Source organism: Vidua chalybeata, chromosome 6, assembly GCF_026979565.1.
Source record: "Vidua chalybeata isolate OUT-0048 chromosome 6, bVidCha1 merged haplotype, whole genome shotgun sequence".
Taxonomy (NCBI): domain Eukaryota; kingdom Metazoa; phylum Chordata; class Aves; order Passeriformes; family Viduidae; genus Vidua; species Vidua chalybeata.
In genome coordinates, this window is record NC_071535.1 from 51290908 (window position 1) to 51313948 (window position 23041).

The 23041-nt window shown below is 42.2% G+C and overlaps 1 protein-coding gene across 3 annotated transcripts in view; it reads left to right on the forward strand.

Annotated features, from left to right (window-relative positions):
* Positions 1–1660: 1660 nt before the first annotated feature.
* Positions 1661–23041, forward strand: part of TUB (TUB bipartite transcription factor) — an 89923-nt gene continuing 68542 nt past the window's right edge. For all 3 annotated transcript variants that reach the window (XM_053944762.1, XM_053944763.1, XM_053944764.1), the window contains exon 1: positions 1661–2025. In XM_053944762.1, coding sequence (XP_053800737.1) covers positions 1988–2025 — 38 coding nt within the window. In that variant the 5' untranslated portion in view covers positions 1661–1987. The remainder of the gene's footprint in view (positions 2026–23041) is intronic.

Sequence of the window (23041 nt, forward strand, 5' to 3'; positions counted from 1 at the left end):
TTTATTTGTATGGATAGGAGGGAATTCTTCCTTAAAAGCAGATCTTGTTTGGACTTCGGGAACAGGTTTACATTCTGGTTTCTGGATTTAAAATAGCCTCTGAGAGTGAGGAACATGATAATGTTTGTGTTGCCGGCTAAGCGTGGCATCATCTGTTGACTCTGCTGGCTTCCGGGCCCTGACCATGATCTTTGGTAGTGAATCCAACCATAGAAGAACGTTGAGTGAAAAAGTATCTCCTTCTGTTTCTAATTTTCTAAATTATAATAGTCTCCTTGCCTCTTATGCTATAAACCCAAAATGAGGCTTCTTTTTCTGTTCTACTCTACCATTTCTAGGCACGTACCTCTAAACTCCTCATCTCTGTGTTCTTAGATGAAGCTTTTCTTTTTTTTTTTTTACTCTCTGCTGAGATGAGCATCTTTCCAGAGCCTTAATCATTCATCTTTTGTTTTAGTTCTGCAGTCCTTGTGATGGGATAACCTGTACCATAACCTTCTTCCAGATGAGTTCACACATCAGGCAGAAGACCAGTATTGCAATTTGGGTATGGTTTAGCAGGTCAGAGCTTCACATCTTTGTCACTAAGGTGCTCCTCAATATCTAAGCCTTTCCAAGGTATGGTGAGTACCACATTTAACTCTTTAGTTGTTTATTTCCCTGTTTTGGTAGAAAAGGTGACTTCAGTTAACTTGCAAGTTTTCTTTAAATATCTCCCCCGTATGCAGTACAAACGTTACCTACAACAAAACTTTTGAGATACTAGAGGCCAGACTGGCATTGTTCAAAGGAAATAGAGACAGTATTTTTGATTAATCCTTTTCTTCCACTAATTTTTTTTCTCAGGTCATGTTTCTTCCATGAAGTCGGTAACTGTTTCTATAAGCTTATAATCTGACACGGGATTTACATGGTTTAAAAGGGCTTTACTTCTGCTGTGGCTGTAGAGCTGGAGCAGAGCTGGTCTTGTGCTGAAATGATGGGTGGCCTGTACTGCGCCCGTGTAGCAAAAGGTGGGTTCCTTAGGGTGCCGTGACTGTTCTCTGCTCGCAGCCAGCCTCAGCTTGCCACCATGGTTTTCCCAGGAGAGCTGCCGGCGCTCGCGGCCGTGCCAGGCCTAGCAGAGGCGGCTGCGACCACCAGATCCCAAAAGCTGTCATCACCGCAAGGCATCAGTCCGCTGCTGGCAAACCGAAACCATGGATTCTCCCTTAGGGGCCGCGGTAAACTCTTACTAACAGCCCCCAGGCCTTGGTTCCTCGACCATTTTGGGCTGAGTTGCTGCAATTCATACATTTTGGCGGTGGGCTAGGTTGAGAGGAGCCTGCGTGCAGGCTGCGCTTCCCTCGCACCTCTCCGCGCCCCGGTCAGCCGAGGTCTGCCCGGCCAGCGCCCGACTCATGGCTCGGTCTCTGCCGATGCCAGGGCGTGCTGTGCCGTGCCGTGCCGAGCGCAGCCCGTGCCCCTTCCCCGCGGCCGCGCCGCCCGCATATGCCCAGCGGCGGCGCGGCTGACGGGCCAGGGGCGGGCCCGGCACGGAGGGAGGCTCGGGTTGGCTCGGCTCGGCTCGGCTCGGCGGGACCCGCCTCGCCCGGGCGATGCCGGAGGGCGGCGGCGGCGGCGGCAGCGGGGGGGCGGGCGGGTAGCGGCAGCGGGGACGCAGCGCTGCTGCCCTGCCTTTCCCTGCCCGCCGCTGGCCCTTCCCTCGCCCCTCCCCGCTCCGGTGCGCGACTCAGCCGCCGCTCCGGGCAGGGAGGAAGGGCTGGGAGCCGCCTCCCGCTGCCCCCGGCCGCCCCCTCCCCATGCAGCCCAGCCCGCCGCTGGGAGCCCTCCCCGGGGGGATGTTTCTGCGGCCGCTGCCGGGATAACCGGCGCGCCGCCCGCCCCCGCCCGGACGGAGGATGCTGGCCGCGCCGTGGCGGGTTCCGACTCGGGCAGCAGCGGCCGCGTCCGCCTCCTCGGCTCCGGGCAGCGCCGCCGGGGAGAGATGAGTTCGCGGCACCAGGCGGACTGGATCCCTTACAGGTAGAGGGAGACCCCGCAGGAGGCGGCGGGTGGGGCGGAGGCACCGGGGATGCCCCTGGGTAGGAGCCGCTGCCCCTCGAGGGGTCCCCGCCGGAGCCCGCAGCTCAGTTGCGGGGCCGGGGCGGCCGGACCTCCCCTGGGCGCGGCCGGGCCGGTGGTGGGTCCCGCTCGGGGGAGCGGATCGCGGGCCGGCCCGGTCCGGGAGCGCCCGGTCCCGCCTCCCAACTTCGAGTCGGTGCCGCTCTGCGAAGTTCGGGGGCTGCTCTCGGGGCGAGCTGTCAGCCCCGCGGGGAGCGGGCAGAGCGCGGAGCTGTCCTGCCCTGCGGCCCCGGCTCGCGGGCGGAGCGCTGCGCTGTCGGTGGCGGCTACCGCGCCTCGGGCGCCGGCCCCGCGCTGCCCCCGCCGGCGGCGGCTCCGGGAGCGCGGCTGCGGGCGGGCGATGCGCGGGGCGGCCGCGGCCGGCGGTGCCGCCATGGCGGGGAGCGGGATCGCCATGGCAGCGCCCGGCCCGCGGCTGCCATTGGCTCCACCGTTGCCATAAGCTACGGGGGCCGCGGCGCGGCGGCGGCGGCCCGGGAGCCCCGTGCATCAGCGGAGTCGGCCTCGGGTGCGCGGAGCCCCCTGTCCCTCCAGCCCTGCAGCCGTGCCCTACCCCGAGAGCCCAGGTGTGGAGTGGGAGCATCCGCGGCTGGATGGAGGGAATAGTTGGTGTCAGACTTGCCGGACCGAGGGGAAACAGAGACAGATATTTCGCTGCGAGCGGGATGGGCTGTTCTAGTAACAGATCCCTTTCCGAATCTGCTATTCTGAGTACATTAACATTATGAGTTTGTTTGGTTTTATTTTTAGTTTTCGTTAAAGTGTCTTTTTCAAGCTGAATTTTTACAGAAGGAAATCACGAGGGGTTTAACAAGGTGCTCTGAAAACGACAGGAAGCATGTTTCTTTCATTTGTTTGGTTGTAAGTGAAACACGGTAGATACAGTAACATAGGAAACGAGGACACAGTCTTATGGTGCGCCAGGTTTAGGTTGGACACGAGGAAAAAGTTCTTCACAGAAAGGATGATTGGGTATTGGAATGAGCTGCCCAGGGCAGGGGTGGTGGAGTCACCATCCCTGGAGGTGTTTAAGGAACGACTGGATGTGGCGCTCAGTGCCGTGGTCTGGTTAACACGATAGTATTCAGTCATAGGTTGGACTCAATGATTTCAGCAGTCTATTCCAACCTAGTGGATTCTGTGATAAACCTTTTATTTTTGTTGGAACTAAAAATATATGCAGAGTGCACTTTAAAAGGAGGACAGCTGCTTAAGCAGGTCAGTTGTAGTTTCCCACATTCTTATTGACAGTGTTTGTAGCAGACATGTGCCACAATAAATGCAACATGAACACAAATACATCACTCCGTAATACAGAGAAAAAAAGCCCTAAGATAACTGCACAAGTGGAACTCTCCTATTTTGATATGTGCACATCATAGCTCAAATCAGTAGAAGAATTAGAAAGAAAGAAAGAAGCATGATTACAATGAATCTAAGAATATTGCCACTCTCTCAGCAATAGCACTTTAAGCCCATGCATTTTGAAAAGATGTAAGGAATTGGCAATAAGGCTTCAAAAATAACTAGTGGATGCATTCTGATGCAATTTGAAGCCTTGTAATGAGGACAGAAATACCAGAGGAACAGTTGTTCATGGTTCATCCCAGCAGCAGTGGAAGAGTTTCTCTCTTCTCTCACTGTACACAAGGCTCTGCAGAGGCCAATGCCAAAACTTTGCTGAGGGGTTTTATAGCAGTGGCCTCAAAGAAGGAAGTAAAACATTTCTATTTCTGCTCAGTGCAGCACGAACAAAGGGAGACAAAGCAGCAAATCTCAGAGAAACACAGATTTGATGATACTCTCAGATTTTCTAATATAATGTTATTCTTGAATGTTAATGATGTGTTTATGGTCAGAAACTGCTGAGGACTGCTCGAAACCAAAAGGCAACCAAACCACAGTTCTGCTCTGAAGTGTCTTTATTTAGGCTTCTAACAGTGTTCTCTCGAGAAGCTGACTTATTTTTCAGTCTTCAGAGGTAATTTTTGAGTTAGAGGTATATCGTTGCAAATCTTATTAGACTTGCATGTGTAAAGCATCTTCCAAGATCCCCTAAACATACATGCCCAGGAAGCAATGATTTCTGAATGCATGTGTGACTGAATTTACATGTGAAAGCACTGTATGAGTAAATTAGGTCAAAGTACCATTTCGAGGGAGTGAAATATACAAGGAGAAGGAGAGACCTGATGTGCACCTCTTGGAACAGATCATCTTCTCTCTGAGAGCAAAATGCTCCATGCTTATCTGCCCTCTTGCTTCACATTCTTGTTTACTGTGGTGAGTTCAGTGGTTGCTGACTCTCAGAACCCAGAGGGAGGTTCAGCACCTTCTTTATGGTCTGGGTGGCATGTGACAGCCAAGAGTGTCACTGCTGCTTGTGTGGGGGACAGAGCATAGGCTGCTGGGCATGCTGAAGTCTGGAAAGATGTATCCTGGCACTGGAACATATGTGCAGCTATATATCTGAATTAACTCAAGCAGAGAAGGCTTGTATTTCCACTAGTAAAATGTCATATTTTTCCTTTCAAGTGAAATGAGCCAGAGGGAGTCAGTTCCACGTGTGTCATGTACAATTCATTAAGCAGTCCACCTGCATGTCCACAACTTACAAACTTACACTTCCCCTTTTAAGATGCTGAAAACATTTTGAGTGAGTTAACAAAAAAGAGTAGGCAATTTTTTCAGTGTCAGTGCTAGCTCATGCTGAGGTCAATAAAAGGTTCATATTATTTGCGAGTTTGTGATTTCAGTGTTTTGCCCTTATGTCTTTTCATCCTCTCATAAGTATTCTGCTTTTGAAATGTTAATAGTCATAGGATGAGATTTCATTTCACTAACATTATGAAAAATAATTGGGAAGCTGTTTTTTAAAAGTAAATATATTGCATTTATTTTCATGAAACACATGTCATAGATAGAAATTTAAGTACATAATTAAGCACTTATATGAAGCTGCACACGAGGTACAATGAGCTAGGAATTCTTTAAATTGTACCTGCTTTTAACAGTGTCTCTGCTCTTTATTACAAAGGGTCAAAATAGTTTAGATGCAATTAAAAAAAAATCAGTTGCAGTCCATGTAGCTGCTCCCAGCCCCAAAAGTGGTTTGCAATGGAAGAGTAAGGTGTAGCTTCTTGAGGAATTATGTTCTCAAGCACAGTAGTGTTTTCCTTTGGTATCCTTCAGCAGTTTCTAGTAGAAAATACAATGCAGAAGTGTCTGGGAATCATTAAATTCACAGGATTTCAGGTTTTTTATTCAAAAGTATGTTTTTGTTTCATATATTTTTCTTGAACTCATTTTTAATTTATAGCATTTCTTAAATATAACATACTCGTTTTTATTTTATGCTGGTGTGTCTTGAATAAGTGAAGACATTCCTCATACTATAAAACTGCAGTCAAATAAAACTGCTGCTAGGTAAGATGAAAGTATCAGTAAACTCAGTTACAGTAAGGCCCCTGTCTCTATTATTATTATTTGTTCTTATGTTTTCAGCTGCTTCTTTAACAATAAATCTTGATCCTGTAACTTTAAAAGTAGCATTTACACAACCAGCTAACCTGTTCCATGAGAAATATCTAAATGCCACCAGCTGAAAAACCCAATCCACACAGGAATCAATTCAATGCAAGTCCCCAGAGTTCTCTATAAAGTATGTGTGGTGCTGCTGAGCCTTGGTTTGTGTGGATAAACCTGCCATGGCCAGAGGGGACCCCATGAACTGTGCCCTGATGGGGCCTGGCACTTGGCACTGAGGGCATTGAAGGCACTGAAGAGAGCAGATCACACAGCCTGCATTTGCAGTGGCACAATATGTCTTGAAATGTACATGATGGTGGTAATAATGCACATTATTTTTGTTTGTGACAGGTTTTATTATGCTCAATTTTTGTAGCTTTCGTGAATTTGCTCTGAAGTTTTAAGGCTGTGCTTAGATATTGCAGCTATAAACAGTCACAAGTTATTTACTTGCAAAGGGAAGGATTACAGTTGGAAGAAAATTGTGGAGCACAGCTGGGTTGTAAATTCATGAATCATTGCAATTAGGGCAGATAAGAAGATTTCTGAGAGTGTGATGTGTAAACAAGTCCTGGAACAAAAATGGCCTTGAAGACACTCATTTCTGTGCATGTTGTTGAGGTAGTGGGATATTATAAACCCTTAAATTGTGGCATTGTGAAGGCAGCAGTGCAGGTGGAGGGCTCACCTTGCTGCAAGGTGCAGTTTGTGACTGAGAGCATTGCAACGCAGGCAGGCTCACTCCCAGCCTCCTGCCGTAGGGAATGGCATAGATAATTTACAAGAGCTGCTTTTTTTAAAGAAAAGAGTTCAAACACTGTGTCTGTCCTCTTCTCTGAAACAGGCTGTCTTGTCTCAGGCTATTCAGTGTATAAAATTAGCCTGGTCATGTGCTTTTAAAACATTTAAGCTAGAGCTCCTCCTTAATGGAACTCTCTGCTCTTGCATGGAGTGTTCCTGCTGTGGTGGTTTGCCCATCATCAGTGTGAGGGAGATGTCAGAGGCAATTGCTACCCCGAAGCTGGTAGCCTAAATCAACCAGGCAGAAAAGAGAGGTGAGGAAAATAAGTATCCCAAACCGTGGAGGTTGCAGGGTGTTGGCTTAAATGGAAATGGGACAAGGCTCAAGGGAGAAGAGCTGCAGAGCTGGGTGTGAAACCTCGCTATCTTGTGCTTTGCAGTGTGCCAGAGGTGCATTTAAGAAATGGGTTGAAGGGGCTTTGCCACCCATTGCACAGGCCTTATGACAGTAAGTGATGCACCAGTTGTCCCAGAGCATGGCCAGCCCCCACCACCTTTGCGGTATCAGCAGCCAGATTGAGATGAAAACTGATTTTTTCACAGACCAGTGGATTTCTGGTAGCAATAATCATTTGCAGGTTCCTGGCAGTGACAATCATTTACAAGCCATCTGTGCCAGATTTGGATCACAGCCGGGAAGTGGATATGAAATGTAACGTCTCTCCTCTTGTACTTCTCTGAGTCGGTCAGTTTTGATTCTTATGCCTGAAGCTGTTTGGACATTCCCTGGAGTGGCATCCATTTAGACATGCAAGCAGCAGTTTTTCTGGAAGGTGGTACTTTTTAGCTAGTAACTAAAAATTGCCATTCTAGAGAGCTGGATTCTTTTCACACTTCCTCCTAATTTTTCTTCCTCTCACACTAATGACTTATTTTCTAATTCATGCTTTTCTTTTCTTTCTACCAATGAACAGGTTTCTTTTTGCCATTTTCCCTACATCTTGCTCTTCCTGCTTCTTTTTCTGTTCTCTTTCCTACCTTGAGATTAATCATGAAAATAGAATTCTGTCTTGTCAGCTGTATGGTGCCTGCAGAAGATACCCTTCTCTGTAAACATTTGCTATTTAATTTGTATTTTATTGTTTGTAGCTCTTAAAGAAATCCATCCCAACTTCTCATTGTGTTACTTAAGTAGTTAGTACCTCTGTGATTTTTTAAAATCTGAAATTATTTATTTTGTAGATTATTGAGAATTAATTTCAGTGTTTGCAGTGGTGTATTCAAAGATTAATGCCTTAAGCATGGATATTGCAATTGGTGTTTATTTTGTATCTCACTTACTGCTGAACATTTTATTCCTGTAGTATGTGAAACCCAGTAACTGGGACTAGGAGATGCCCTTCTTGGTTACAGGTCTGTGTTATGCACCGGGGGTGGCAGGGACAGAAGAACTGTTTTCCCACAGTTTTTGCAATCTCTTTTATCTTGATGTAATGGCAGGGCGATGATGATAACTAGCAAGTTCTGAGCACTCTCAGCTGAGAGTGTAACACCTCTTTGGGCCTTGCTGTCATTTACATAATGCTAATAATATGCAGGTATACAGCAAGGCAGTCTTCAGGCTGGAAAATTTTCAGTTTAGAAGGCAGGTACAAGGCAGGGGCGCAAAATGCAAATGGAAAGCTCAGGGTGATTGCTGGCATGGTTTTTTTTTTTTTTTTGCTTTTGTTTTTGTTGCAGGCATATGATCATTAGCTTCTTTGAAATATCTGTTCTTAAGAAAATGGGAAGTCAGGGGATATTGACTCAGATAAGGAAATGTGCTCTCAGGGAAGGGTGTATAGAGTGTACAAAGGCAACAGTGGGAGAAGGTAGAAAGACTGGAATAATTATTTTGGATGAGTACACATCATAAAAGATGAAACTTTTTTTCTTGACATAGTTATTTTATGCCAGGTTGTTTCATCTAACACTTGATGGCAATGTAATTTTTGTAGTTTACGTTTATGTTGTGTAGCTTCGTGACATTTAAAAGCATGGTTTGCTCCATAATTAAATTACTTTTTAGATGGTTTTGTATTTTATTCTTTTATGTTAATAAGAAACTAAAAGATATCTTTCCTTTCCCTTTCAGTGATTGCAGCAGAAGTAGGTTTCATACTTTTGTATTGCTAATAACTTGATTACTTATTTATCTATTTTTTTATCCTTAAAGAGAAATGGTGACCCAATTGAAAACACTTCCTCCTTCACAGAAATACAGTAGGCCCTGCAGAGAAGAGGAGAGTAACTGCTTCTGCCAGGACAAGAACTTTGCAGCTTTGTACATTCAGACCAGCATCCTTCCCCCTGAAAGCAGGGATGCTGCAGGATGAGCAGGACTAAGGCTGCCCTCTGCCATCCGTGCAGTTGTGTGGTTGCTTGCAGGGAGCTGTCACAAAGAGGTGGCACCAGAGCCTTTCTGACTTAGAAGGAGGTTAGACTGGTGCCATCCCTTTCTCTGAGCTCATGTTTTAGCTGAGCAAATAAGGGTGAGTGATGCGTAATGCATGAATATCACAATGTGCTTGTGAGTGACACACTTACCTTGCTCTCTGACAAAGCAAGTGCCCCAGTCATTCTTTCTTGAAGTTGAGTTCTAGCTTGGATTCTCAGATGTTTATGGAAATTAAGTCTTGAATTGCAAATTTCAGTGGAAACCTCGTGATCCCTGTTGTGATGCATGTTAACACAAGCCTGTGAATATCATAATTCATGATTACTGTAACTCATTTGACACAGGTAATGAAACCACAGCATGAAGTTTTTAATGGTAATTTCAATTCCAATCACAGTTCTAACTACCAGCAGATGAGATATTACAAGATGAAGAAATTCCTTGATTAGGTGCAAATGATGACTAAGATGGAAGTTGTATTTGCAAGTAAAATACAAGTACATTGGTATTTGATCTACAGTTAGGGAAGGGATCTGAACAGTCCTGTCTTTCAAATTTGGTATCAGTTTGAAAGCAAAATGAAGTTAAAGGCTAGGTATTTGCATTAGTTACTCCTGTGCTACAGCAAGAAACATAAGGAAAACAGGTCTGGTTTTTTTTTTTTTCAGAGCAGGTTGTTGCTAGCCCATGTTACTTACTACAGCAGCATTTTCACTTGGCTGCAGTAACAGAAACAAAAACAAATTACATTGCATCACATTGCAATTCTCACTTCTGAAAATTTGAGGAAATTATTGAATGTACTGTGGAAATTAAAGAGTAGATAACTTGTCCAGACAATGACTTAGACTAACTGCTCGGATCAGGCTGAGTGGAAACCAAAAGACTAAGACACATACTGTACCCTGGAATTCATCTCACTATTTTTGGCAGATATAAATTCCAATACTCAAGCCAGGAATGTGAATTTCCATTAAACAGTGTTTTGCAAACCTAGGAATTGCTTCAAGTCTTCTGTGCTGAAACTTAAGCTCAGTTGTATGGGTGACTAATGCGTCTTTTGGGACACTGCATCTGCAGAGCAATGTTAAATAACTTTAAAGATGTCTCTACACACCATTGAGTTAGACCTTGATAATAGATTCTTCCAGGTTACTGAATCTTAAATCACTCCACTGGCTGTTGCTGCAGATTTAAAAAGTCAAGTATAAGGTTTTAGAGAAACTTTCTGTGTTTGCTCCAGAATACCATTAACATTGTTTTATTGTTCTTAAGGCAGAGCTCATGTGCCTCTGCATGTGGCATATTGTTACATCTCTGCCATCATAGAATCATTTGGTCAGAAAAGATCTCCAAGATCATCAAGTCCAGCCATTTATCCCACATTGTCAAGCCCACCACTAACCCGTGTCCCTAAGGGCCACATCTACACAGCTTTTGAATACCTCCAGGGATGGTGACACCACCACTTCCCTGGACAGCCTGTTCCAAGGCTTGACAAATGTTTCAGTGAAGAAATTTTTCCTCATATCTCACGTAAATCTGACCTGGCACAACTCTGAGGCTGTTTCCTCTCATCCTATTGCTAATTGCTTGGGAGAAGGTACCAACCTCCACCTGGCTACAGCCTCCTTTCAGGTAATTGTGGAGAGCAGTAAGGTCCCCGGAGCCTCTTCCAGGCTGAATACCCCCAGCTGCCTCAGCTGCTTCTCACAGGACTTGGCTCCAGACCCTCCACCAGTTCCCATTTCCCTTCTCTGGACTTGCTCCAGCTCCTCAATGTCCTTTCTCAACTTAGAGGCCCAGAACTGGACACAGCACTTGAGGTGTGGCCTCACCAGTGCCCAGCACAGGGGACAATCCCTGCCCTGCTCCTGCTGGCCACACTATTGCTGATGCAGGCCAGGATGCCATTGGCCACCTTGGCCACTTGGCTCATGTTAAGCCTGTGTTGCAGCCCCCCCACTCCTTTTCCACTGGACAGTTTTCCAGACACTCCTCCCTGACCTGTAGCACTGCCTGGGGTCATTGTGACCCCAGGACAGGACCCAGCACTTGGCCTTGTTGAACCTCCTGCTGCTGGTCTTGGCCCATCAATCCAGCCTGTCCAGATCCCTCTGCAGAGCCTTCTGCTCTCCAGCAGATCAACCCTCCCAACCAGCTTGGTGTCACCTGTGAACTGACTGAGGGAACCCTTGATCCCCTTTTCCAGATCACTGGTAATGGGTCACATCAGAAATGCACAAGTGATTCACTCCTTCGAGCAAGGTGCAGTTCAGTCTGGGAGGAGCTGGGGACTGCCACATTTAAATTGTTTCCAGAATATGTGTTAGATTGTTTACAGCTAGGAATTGTTTACAGATGGGAATCTGCCACAGCACAGTTCACAATGGGAATATAACTTTTAATGTAGAATCATCATCTGGTCTGAAATAAGAATATTCATGTTTTGGTTATTAAAAGAGCACTAGCCACCTATGAGCCACCTAATATAGGCTCTGGCTTTTCAGAACACTAGGATAATTCTTGGATCTGCCAGGTATATTATTTAAGAAATACTTTATTAATACCCAGAGAAACTGGGCCATCATATCAGAACAAAAAGATCATAACATTGCTAGAAGTTTGAGGCATCCTGGAAGATGCCTTTTAAATGTTGGCTATTTCAAATAATGATATACTTCAGTATTCTGGCAGTCTTGATACAGCTTGAAAAAATCTTAATTACCTCCTTGAGGCTTGAATATCATTCTCAGAATTTGAAGATCAAGAAAAACCAGCACAGGAGAAATTTAATTGAAATTAAAAGTCCTTCCTAGCTTCCTTCCTTCCTTTCCTCTGTCCTTCCTTTCCGCCCTTTTTCCTTCCTGTTATTGTTCCTGGGCACCCACTGTTTTTTATTAATTTAATAAAATTGCCTTAGGATTTGCAAGATGTAGGTTGTTCTGAGTAGTATTGGAAGGAAAAAAGTCCTCATATCCTGTGCACCTTGAGTCAGAGTGATTTCCAGATTATTCTGTTGGAAAAAAATGTGGAGGTATCTTTGCATAAGATGGAAAGTGGGATAAGCAAGTTCAGGTGTTCAAGTCTCTGCTCCTTGTTTCATTCTTTGAAAGGTGTTTCTAATACCTCAGATGAGTGCCTGGATTTTCAGGTTATTTGTTGATGTGTGCTGGGCCCAAAATTTTGTTCTGAAACTGTGGAGGTCATTAATTTTATAAACTTTGGATTTGATAAATTGGTGTTCTCTTACAAAGATTTCTGGTAAGAGAATCCAGTGAACTCTAGACTTGGAAGAAAATATTTTAAAAGTTTAGGAAATTAATTTTGCTTACAATAGCTGTAGTTTCTGAAAGCTGTCCTTTCATTGATATATCATCAAATAGTGTAAGCTATAACCAAATTGAAGGAGATAAACAACTGGGAGATCACTGGGAGCTTACTGGGAATGACTATCCTGTTTATTGCTTGTTGTATTCTGTTAAAATATAAAGTTTTGAAACAGAAGGTTTAAAACCAAGCAGAATAGCTGTATTTTATCTTTAGGCTGGTATAGGTCTTTCAAAGGATGGAATGCTGTGAACCTGTCTATGGCTGGATTTTCAAGAGTGCTCAGATTCTGTTGAAAATACTTAATGTGGTGGAATGAGAAGGGAGGAGGACTGTTGTGCTGCCGAGTCAAAATGACAAACAGCATGCAACATAATGTAGTTTTTACGTGTTCTTTGGCAAAACCAACTACTTTTCTTCTGAAAAAGCTTATTCTGAAAAAAGATGTAAGATACATTAGGGACACAAAGATTTTCACTGCATTGTGTGATGGACTGTAAATATGCCCAGTTGACATTGTGAAGCATCCTCAAAGTAAGTCTCTGTGTGTTGGGCTGAAAATTCAGCCCAAAGGGTTTTATTTTATAGCCAGCTCTGCAATATTGCGTTTGCTGTGGTCTTGGATGAACAGTGCCAAACACAAGCACATATTGCAATAAAGAGTGAACAGAAGGATGTTGTTCTGTATGGTTTTGCTTTTCACTTTGCACTTGATGACATCTGTCTTGTTGCTAATTTTTCATGACATGGCTATGATACTGTTTCTATTTTTTTTGTTTTCATGCCATTAGAATAGGTCTATGACTAGCAGTGATTGAGCCATTATTAATAAATCCCTGAGTTATTTACTTTGGGAAGTGAAGGCATTTGTTTTCTTTTTACATCATTAAATGCCTGCCTCTGTTTCCTAATGATACTCAATACTTAAAGAAGCTTGTTTTCCTTGTTTCTGTGGTTCTTTTTTATGTGTGTCCTCTGTACCTGGCTGATGTTGGTTTTGGGAGAACAGTTGATGTGCTGCTGGGAGAGTGCCTGGACATAGTGTGGCTTGTGCTAAATTTGACAGTCAGTGGCAGTATTTCTTATAATCTTCCAGCTCTTCTTAAATTAAATCTTTCAATAATCATAAAGCAGATAAATATTTGAGCAGGATTCTAGGTCTCTGCTGCCATCCAAGAACTGTCAGCAGCAGTCTTTCTACAGTAGATTCCAAACTCAGGAGGAGGTCCTTCTGTCAGCAGGTGGGAGAAGGGGGAGCAGATGTGTTCCCTGGAGAGCAGCCTGGTTTGCCAGCACACAGAGCTTCAGAAGGGTGGGTGAACAGTCTCTGGTCACTGCTGGGGTCACTGCTGTGGGTTGGCAGTCCAGAGAGCCACCCTGTGTACTGCCCAGTTTGACACTAGTGAAGATAAGAGTGGGTGCACTGGTAGTGTGCAACGCCATCCCACAATGGTAACACATTTGGAGGCTCTCATACAGAAAGCTGTTGCTGTCTTATAAATTTCTAGCTAGCTTGGGCCAGCCAGCTTTATTTCCATAATTCTGCTGAACCTCCTTACCCTGTTCCAGTTTTGGTAGAGGTCCTGAGTGAGCAAGGAAATTGAGCCCTCTGAGTCTGACAGAATGAAGCTGAGTGACATTCCGTGGATGCTCCTTCAGGCTGAAATGGCTCACCTTGTATCCTGCAATAAACACAAACTCATGGGTTGTGCACTGAAGTATTAGAGCTATGAAAAATGTGCCAATAACAATGATCACATGCTGCATCAATTAGACCTTCTGTGCAGTGGGCAATTAGTGTTTCATAAAGAAACCAGAAGATACACAGTCATATGTATTTATCAGAGAGAAGAAGAAAACATCTGCTGGTGTATGTTTTGATTAGACCCAAAGGGGGAATCTTAGCTTCACTCCTTTTTAATGGTCCAATAGCTAAAATCATTCTTTCTGCCTTACTTAAATGCATTTGGAAATAGCTTCCCACAGTGCCTGAAGTGGTTTAATTACATCTGGTATGGTTAGAAGAGATCTCCAGCTTTGTGTTGCAGAGCTTCCTCTAGCTGAGAGGATGCGTGCTCGCTGATTACACATTTGGTTGTCTCCTTTGCCTGGCATGCTCCTGGTGATTTACAGTGTGGCTGTGGCTCAAGAGCTCAGTGGGACAGGCCCCTTGGTGTGCTGGATGCACCTTGGCATTGTGCTGGAGTGCACTGCCAAGGCTTGTGACTCACTGCCTCGTGTCCTGCTTGGTGTGGAACTCCGGGAGAGATTGCGAAGAAAGAGATGTATTACCCCTGTGTTACTGATAGGGACCCTGCATATACAGAATTATGGCTTTTCCAGGATGAAAACTCAGTAGCAAGACTGGGGATGGAATTATATTTGCTTTAACTTCCACCCTTCTTTCCCCCAAATAAGATTATCTTCTTTATTTCACTTATATTGCTCTTTGTCAAATCCAAAGTGGGCTAGTGACAACTATGCATAAAAAAAATGAGCCCAGTAAATTTTCTTCGCAATATGTTGCTGTTGGAAGGAATCTTCTTATATATATCTGTAAGAAATGGTCCTAGGATCCATATGAAGACTAGGATCCCTGCATTTCAGATAGCAGAATTCCTATAGCTGTCCTTCATAATGTTCCCTATGTGGATTCTCATTGCTCTAGTCATATTAGGGAGCTGAGCCCCAAAACATCCTCTGACAGAGAAACTGCTTAAAGCCTTTACCTCGATCCAGCCACCATCTTAATTACAAAATCTGATGGATTTAGAAATATTAACCCTCTTTAATTTTAGTTGAAATTAATCAACTGAAGAAATTATTATAGGCATTATAATGCATAAATCTTTCTTCATTACAAAACCAGGCAAAACCTCTTATACAAATTGTCAGTGAAAGAATTTGAAGTTTGAGTACTCTGGTCTAATTTTATTATACAGGTCCCACAGAAATGAAAATTTTTCCTGAAACTTCCAGAGGTTCCCTGCCTTCTACAAAATGTGACATTAACATACATGTTTCATGGGAGATAGATAACTTTAATCCGTCTCTGACAAAGACCGAAATATTTTGAATTTAATTTTAGTTATATGGTATGATCTACTTCCTGTTCTAGGAAATCAGCAACCAAGCTGATAATCACATATTTCTGCTGACATTTTACCCTTTTTAACTGAAAATATTTAATGGGAGGGAAGTACCAGGCTTACAAGTGTGTCCAGAGACAAGGCTGTGCATGGCACATCAGCCCCCAGTGGAGATTCCTTTTGCTGTAATTGTTGCTAACAGGCATCATACTAGGTGAAGTGGAATAATTAAAATGGCAACTTCAGCCAGGTATTAAAAAGATATGAAAAGGGTGGTGGAAGCCCTTTCCTGTAATGTTTTGCTACGGATGTCACAGCACCTGAACAGCTCTTTGTTCAATAAAAATGCATTACATCTTATTCTGCCAAGCCTTTGCTTCGCAAATTAAACACAAGACAGCCTCCTGGCAAGATTTGTATGTTTTTGCTGTGCCTTTCATATCCACAAAAGGTGTTGGTAAACTTTTCTGTGCAGTTTGTCAACACAACCTTTCTTTAGCAGTTAATCTGATCTACTTCAGCTGTGATCTGCTTAGTTACATTTTTAAATGGCACATGGGAGCAAATTAGATTAGGCTTGTTTTCTTTGTTGAAAAATGGAAAGCACAAAATCCAAGACTTGTAATATCTTGAATTACCTCAGGACCTGTTTCTGTCACGCTTAAACAAATCTGCTACAAGGGCATGGCTGCATCAGTGTTAGCTCTCTAAAGCTGTACCGGTTTAGAAATCAGAAATTGAAGTGCATTTAAACAGATTTTTTTTTTATTTTATGATCAAAACATTTGGGGTGGGAAACAATTTGTACTTTTTTTGAATACATGAAGAGTGCCATTTGCTAAATTCTACATTCTGGTTATCCTTTCTATCTTGAAGCTTTTTTATTAAGTTGTAACCACATAGGAAGCAGTACTTGTCACAGTATAATTGCATATTGGAGATTTGTGTAAGTTCCATACCTTGAATCCACAAGCTGAAGTTCAAAGTGATACTATAGTTCATCTTCCTTTAAAAAACAAGGAAATAACACAAAACCACCCCCAAAAGTACCCAAACCCAGTGATACCCAATTATGCTCAAACATCTGAATTATGTTTTAAAGAGGAGAATTTGTCTGTTCTATGCAGTCTGTAGAGTCAATAGGTTTTTCCTATGTTATTTCTTATCCCTGTCTTTGTGTGGGTTGATAACATGTCTGAATCTTAGAGAATGAAGAAGAAAAAGACAAGCAAAACAGATTTTGTGTTAATTGGTAAGTGAACTGCAGTATCTGTATCTAGCATGAAAGCAACCATTGGAATTGCAGATTTGGCTATCCATTTTGTTTCTAGGAACTGACAAATGTACAATTTGCAATGCTATGTAATTATGATCTGATTCTAGAGTACTGTAATTTCTACCAGTATCTAGAAATATATAATTTTAGCATAAATTTTCAGTAGAGAATGTGCAGGGATTCGTGGCACAACCTTAATGAGAATTACACTGCTTAATTCCTTGGATATGATGCTGGTATTGTGTCCTTTATCTATTTTGAGAGGTCATATTATACTGAAAATCTGTAGCAGTACATGAACAGCAAAGGATACTTGTGGCTTTGTGTGAGAGCTGTCCATCAGTTTATAGAACCTCCCTTTTGCTTAGCCACTGGCACATGGTGAAGGGAAAAATGGATGCTTAAGTAAAAACAATTTAAAAAATAGTAGATTGGATAAATGCTGACATCTTTTTATCTAGTTCTTTTGGATATTTTGTTACAGTCATGAATGACAGCTTCTTGCCAGTTTAAGAAAAACAAATACTTAGAATTGATGCAGCTTTTTAAATCTAATTATCTTATGTGTGCTTTATTTCAAAGACAAGGTTACTCTTTTTTTCATGTAATGTATTTGTGCAAATCTTAGGAGTTTTCAAAGCAACAATAAAAAGCATCTTAGTGTCTTTCTTTTTTATTATTCCTCCTTGATTACTGTTTGATGGCACTGGTGAATATTTGACAAGCAGTTTGGAAAGCAAAGATAAAAATGAATGATTGTTTTATCAGCCATTTATTCTGGTGTTTAACATTCTGTGTGCTATAAGTTTTTATTGCGCAAATACTTAGCCATTTGAGCAGGTCTAGATGGCAATATTTATGTCCAGTATTAATAAGTGATGTTAGTCAGTTCAGGATCAGAACCCTAAAACTTAAGTGGTGCATATATCAAACCCTGTTTTCAATTTGATTCAAATGAAGTAAAAATAATTTTCCAGAGTCGGAAATGCCTTGCCTGGGGGACTGACTTTGCTCTCAAGCAGTACCACACAGACTATTCATGTGACAGTGTTTTAAAGCCCAGAACAATAATTTGAAAAAGGTAGTTGCAGTTAGAAATATGAATTAGTTGGGTCATGATCATTAGCTCTAATTTTTTCAGTAATTTGGTAACTGTGTCAGCTATGAGCTGCATACGGCAGAGGAGATTTTCAGCTGAAGATCCAAAACTTTTTGGGGACATGGATTCCACATTCTCTGAAGCTGTGAGTCTGGATGCTATCTTGACTCCTCTACCACAGCCTTTCTCAAAAGTCTCATTTCTTGCTGGCAGCACACATTTTTGCATGTTGTATACATCTCACAGAGCAGAACTATGTGTCCTTAAAGGAATTGCTATATCAATTAATTGCCCAACACTGAAAGAATCCAGCATTTGAGTCATACCAGTTAACGATGATAATTTTACACTGTAGTAGAAAAAAAAGTAGTAGTTTTCCAATTTTTGTTTTTTATATATATACACATATATCTATGCATATATACTTAAATATGAGGAAATAATGTCTTGTCTGGTTTCTGTTGAGACATCAGGCTGGATAGAGCAGATAATGTATCACTTTTCTCAAGCTATCACACTCCTTAATAATGAAATGCTTTTAAAATATTTTTCCATTTATACATCACTGCAGCAAGGCATTTTACTTAGCTTTTTTACATTACCACACAATGTACTATGAAGTGTTTTCACTTAGCTTTTTGTAGCACCACACAATGTACTGTGAAGTGTTGAGAGAATAATCCAGAGTAATTATTAGACTAAGTGATAATTTCATTGGAGGTAGTTAAGGAGAACCAGATGAAGATGATTGCCAGATATAACAAAAATGGTCACAGGGTAGTCATAAAGAAGTATAGTTGGGATTCTGATAATTCATAGTGAAAATGGAACTAAAAATACTGCAATAACATATACCTGACCTGTTTTAAATTTGACTAATTTATTTGAAATACTTCAAGCTGATGTGCTAAACTAGGTGTATAAATTCAAATTGGTGAGCATGGTTAATGTTTATGAAAAACAAAGATGATTGAATTTTATGCAATATACATATTTTAGTATGCTGCAAAAAGAGGTGTGTTGCATAAGAATACTGAGACACTTACTTGATGTGACACTTCAAGTACTTTAAGTGTAGTGAGTGCATTTTGCTATTAAAATGGCTATATTTTCTTCAATTTGAAACAGAAAAAGCATGCCAGCATATTTGGGGTTAAATTAAGTATAGCCAGAGTATGTAAATATGGGTTGAATGGGACAAGTTAGGCTTTTTTCCCTAAATGTGTCAAAACGTACTACTTGTTCCTTTTCCTATTACATCCTATGACATGTGACTGTATAGTATTATCCCATGTTATGTTTTTCTCCCCCTGTTTATTTTCTCTCTACAGATATTTTTACTAGAGAAAGCAAACTCTCTTGGCTGGGAGTTACATACAGATGTGGAGAAAAACATTTAATGTAACAAAAAGAAAGAAAAGCTGAAGTGCATTCCAATAGGTTTGGAAGGGGCCTTTAAAGGACTCATTGGAAAACAGAGCTAGAAAATTTGCTTTCAGTGTACACAAACAGTGTGGGTTCACAGCTGCAGCAAACCCTGTGTTGTAAAGTTTTTCTGCTGCTTCTTAGGTCTTGAGAATAGATTCCATTTACCACACTTGGTTGCACTCAGAAGCAAAGAAAAGGGATTAGCTTAGTTTTGAAGTAGACAACAATGTTCTTCAGGTTGTTTCCTCACAGGATCATCTTCACACAGGGAACTGATAAATTGGAAGATTAAATATGTAACTTGTTTTGAAATTATCTTTGAATGCCATAGACATCACTGGGATTGAATACCTGTGTCTCACTAAAGGGGAGGAAAATCACCATCCCAGCCTTATTTTTGCTATAGTTTTCTAAGATTCATTTAAATCTGAGAAAGAGTCTCTTTCTGTGCAGGCACTGTGTATACACATTGTGAAAACAACCCTCTGTCTTCAGGAGCTTATAATTAAAAACTCCAGCCTGGAGGGATTTATACATATGCATCTTTTTATACAATGTGAAGATAGTGGCAACTTTCTCATGAGATTGAATTCATGGTTTTGGGGATTCAGGGCCCAAGAATGAAGATCAGGCTGTATGGAATACCTCATCTGTATAGAGTGCTGTTAGAAATAATGACTTAGTTTTCATTGTAGGGAACAAAATAGAGACCAAATGGTGTTTGCTACTTTTGATAGCTGTCAACATCTTGCCAGTCTTGAAATCCATATCCATGTACTTATCCATGAGATCTGACAAACTCATTTTCCTCTCACAATGTTGTCCAGGATTGTCAGTATTTGCTACTAGTATAGAAGGTAATACAGAGAAAGAAGTCAAACCAAAATGAAAAATCTGCTTTCCTCAGTTCCAACAGAGTACTAGGTTGGATTATAAAGATAGTATGTGTGTGGGGGGAAAGTGACAAAATATTTTGTTTCACGGTTAGTATTTATCATGAAATGACATGTCTTCCCTTAGAAACTCTATTCCATAGAAACTGTAAAACCACCTGTAAAAAGGAAAAGGGAGCTTGGCTGTTTCAATTCACTAGCATCTATCAGAGTTACAATTCTTTCTGTATTTTTGTTCAGTTTTGATTGTTAGAGCAGCAAAGGTAAACTAGATAATCTCTTTCAACTTCATGTTTTCAATAAATGGATAGCTTGATTTTACGATTTCTTTAAAAATACAGTAAGTACAACTCCATCTTTTTTGTAAACACATGCACAGGCAGTGGGATCCGTTAATACTTTGCTGCATGAGTGAATTACCTCAAATATAATCCATTTCAGCAGCAGCATGTTTGATCTACAAATTCATGCCTGTGTTTGCACTCCTGCTGCAGAGAGAAGCCTCACTGAACACCTGCAGCAGTGACCCTATCGCTGGCATCAGTGTTTTGTTTGTTAAACACTTCACAATTATGTTATTATTTAAAAGGCCACCATTGTTTCTAGGTTAATTACTGTACCTGTGAGGCTTCATTCTTGCTTCACAAAGGTGTTTCCAAGAGGAGTTAAGACTTGTTTGTTACTCTCATTTTACAGGTGTCTTGGAAGGTTGTACTTTTTGATGTACAATAGGCCCAGTAGCTGCCAAGTGGACAAACCCATGTTTCATAGAGCATGTATAGGACAAGGAGGGAAGGGAGCCAGCAGTCATCTTGTGCAAGTTTTCTCTTCATCACAGTGGCTTACAGTGTTTTCCACATCAAAAAAGCAGAGGTCTGTTCTGGGTGATGCCTTTTACCTGGTCAGCAGTAATGGAATGGGAGAATCATTGTGGCCAGGCAGAGAACTCTTGCTCTGCAGTGTGTGTATGTGTAAGTGCAGTCTCCTTATCCAGACAGTGCTTTTCCCTAGTTTCTGCTCATTTAATTTACTGTTTGTTGTGGTTGGGTGCTTTGTACATTAAGGGGTTTGGTTTGTTTGTGCATATATTTTACTGTTTTAACAGCTGAGATTGGTGGGGTTTTGGTACTGAGAGAGAAACCTGGCTGCTCGGGCTGGATCTTTCCAGTGGCTGGCAGCAATGTGTTTTTGATAAAGGCACTTCCTGAAAGTCGTGTCATTTGTCATCTGGATCCATCTGCATTGCAGGTAGTGTATCTCCAGGTCACAGCGGTTTTTTTTTTTTTTTTCCTTTCCAATTTACTCCTGTTCAGGTACTTCTTGTCAAACTACTTTAAATGCAATTTTAGCATAGATCACCCAAAGGCTATTGTGTTTCACTGCTCCATCATTCATGTTTATTAAATTCACTTGTCTCTTTTGGGACATAGATTCCTTCTCTTATGTTGTGTTCAGAGTTTGTGTATTGAAGGAGGGCGAGAACTCAGCTCTTCCAGTAGGTGATATTTTCATTACCTGCATTTTACTGCCATATGCTGTCTTGTTCTGTTCTGTGTAATTGCAGAGAATGAATCTGTACAAATATTAGTTCAACTGATCTTTCCAGGGCAGTAGTTGCAGCTCTGTAGTTCAGTTATTTAAAACATGCAATGTGCTGTAGGGAATAGTTTTGCTTTTCATCTCACTAGATTTTTTCCTGGCTGCTTATCATCCTCACTGAAAGCTGTCAGCCTAGGCATTTCAGATCCTAAACTGTAGTTTCTTTTTTCTACGACTACAGTTTTGTTCTGATTTTACTCAAAGCTGGATCTCATTACTTCAAAGCATATCTGAAGTATCTGCAGAGCTCCTGTTGTTCCCTTCAGCACTGAGAATCTCTTGGGTTATTTGCTCAAGAATGGTCAGTGTTTGTTTTTATATATCCTCTAATACATCTGCATCTAACAATTGCAATACAATAGATCTAACAATATATTTTACCTGACTCTGATGGGTTTTTCAAAAACTTAGTCTAAGTAGAACATTTACAATTGCTGTTGGTTTCATATACCAACATGTTGGTTTCATATACCCCTAAGGTTGTAACAATTGGAGATCTAGTTTGATGAACTGTTCTAATTAAAACAGACCAAAATGCTGTTATGGAATCATAAAATGGTTTGGGTCAGAAGGGACCTTAAAGATCATCTTGTTCCAACTCCCCTGCCACGGGTAGGGACACTTTCCACTAGACCAGGTTGCTTAAAGCTTCATCCAGCCTTGCCTTGAGCACTGCCAGGGATGGGGCATGTGCAGTTTCTCTGGGCAGCCTCTGCCAGTGCCTCACCACCCAAACAGTAAAAATGTTTTTTCTAATATCCCATCTAAATTGACTCTCTCTCTGTTTGAAGCCATTCTCATTTCCTGTACTACATGCCCTTGTAAAATGTCCCTCTCCATTGTTCTTGTAGCTCCCTTCAGGCACTGGAATGCCACAAAAAGGTCTCCCCTGAACCTTCTCTTCTCCAGGCTGAACAACTCCAACTCTCTTAGCGTTTCCTTATAGGAGGGTGCTTCATTTCTCTGATCCTCTTTTTGGCCTTCATCTGGACTTGCTCCCACAGGTCCATATGCTTCTTATGTTGTGGGCCGCCGAACTGGACACAGGTGGGGTCTCAGGAGTGCTGAAGAGAGTGGGAGAATCCCACTCTCCCATCCCAATCTCCCATTCCCTCACCCTGCTGTCCATGCTGCTTTTGATGCAGCGAGGACATGTTTGGCTTTCTGGGATGAGAGCTCACATGGCTGGGTCCTGTTGAGCTTCTCATCAACCATCACCCTCAAGTCCTTTCCTTAGGGCTGCTCAATCCCTCCTCCTCCCAGCCTGTGCTTGTGCCCTGACCCAGCTGCAGGATCTTGGACTTGGCCTTGTTTAACTTCATGAGGTTCACACCGTGCCACCTCTCCAGCCTGTCAGGGTCCCTCAGGATGGCATCCCTTCCCTCCAGTGTGTCACCACACCACACAGCTTGGTGTTGTTGGCAAATTTACTAAGGGTGTCCTTGATCTCATTGTCCATGTCAGCAACAGCTGCACTAGTCCCAGTACTGACCCCTG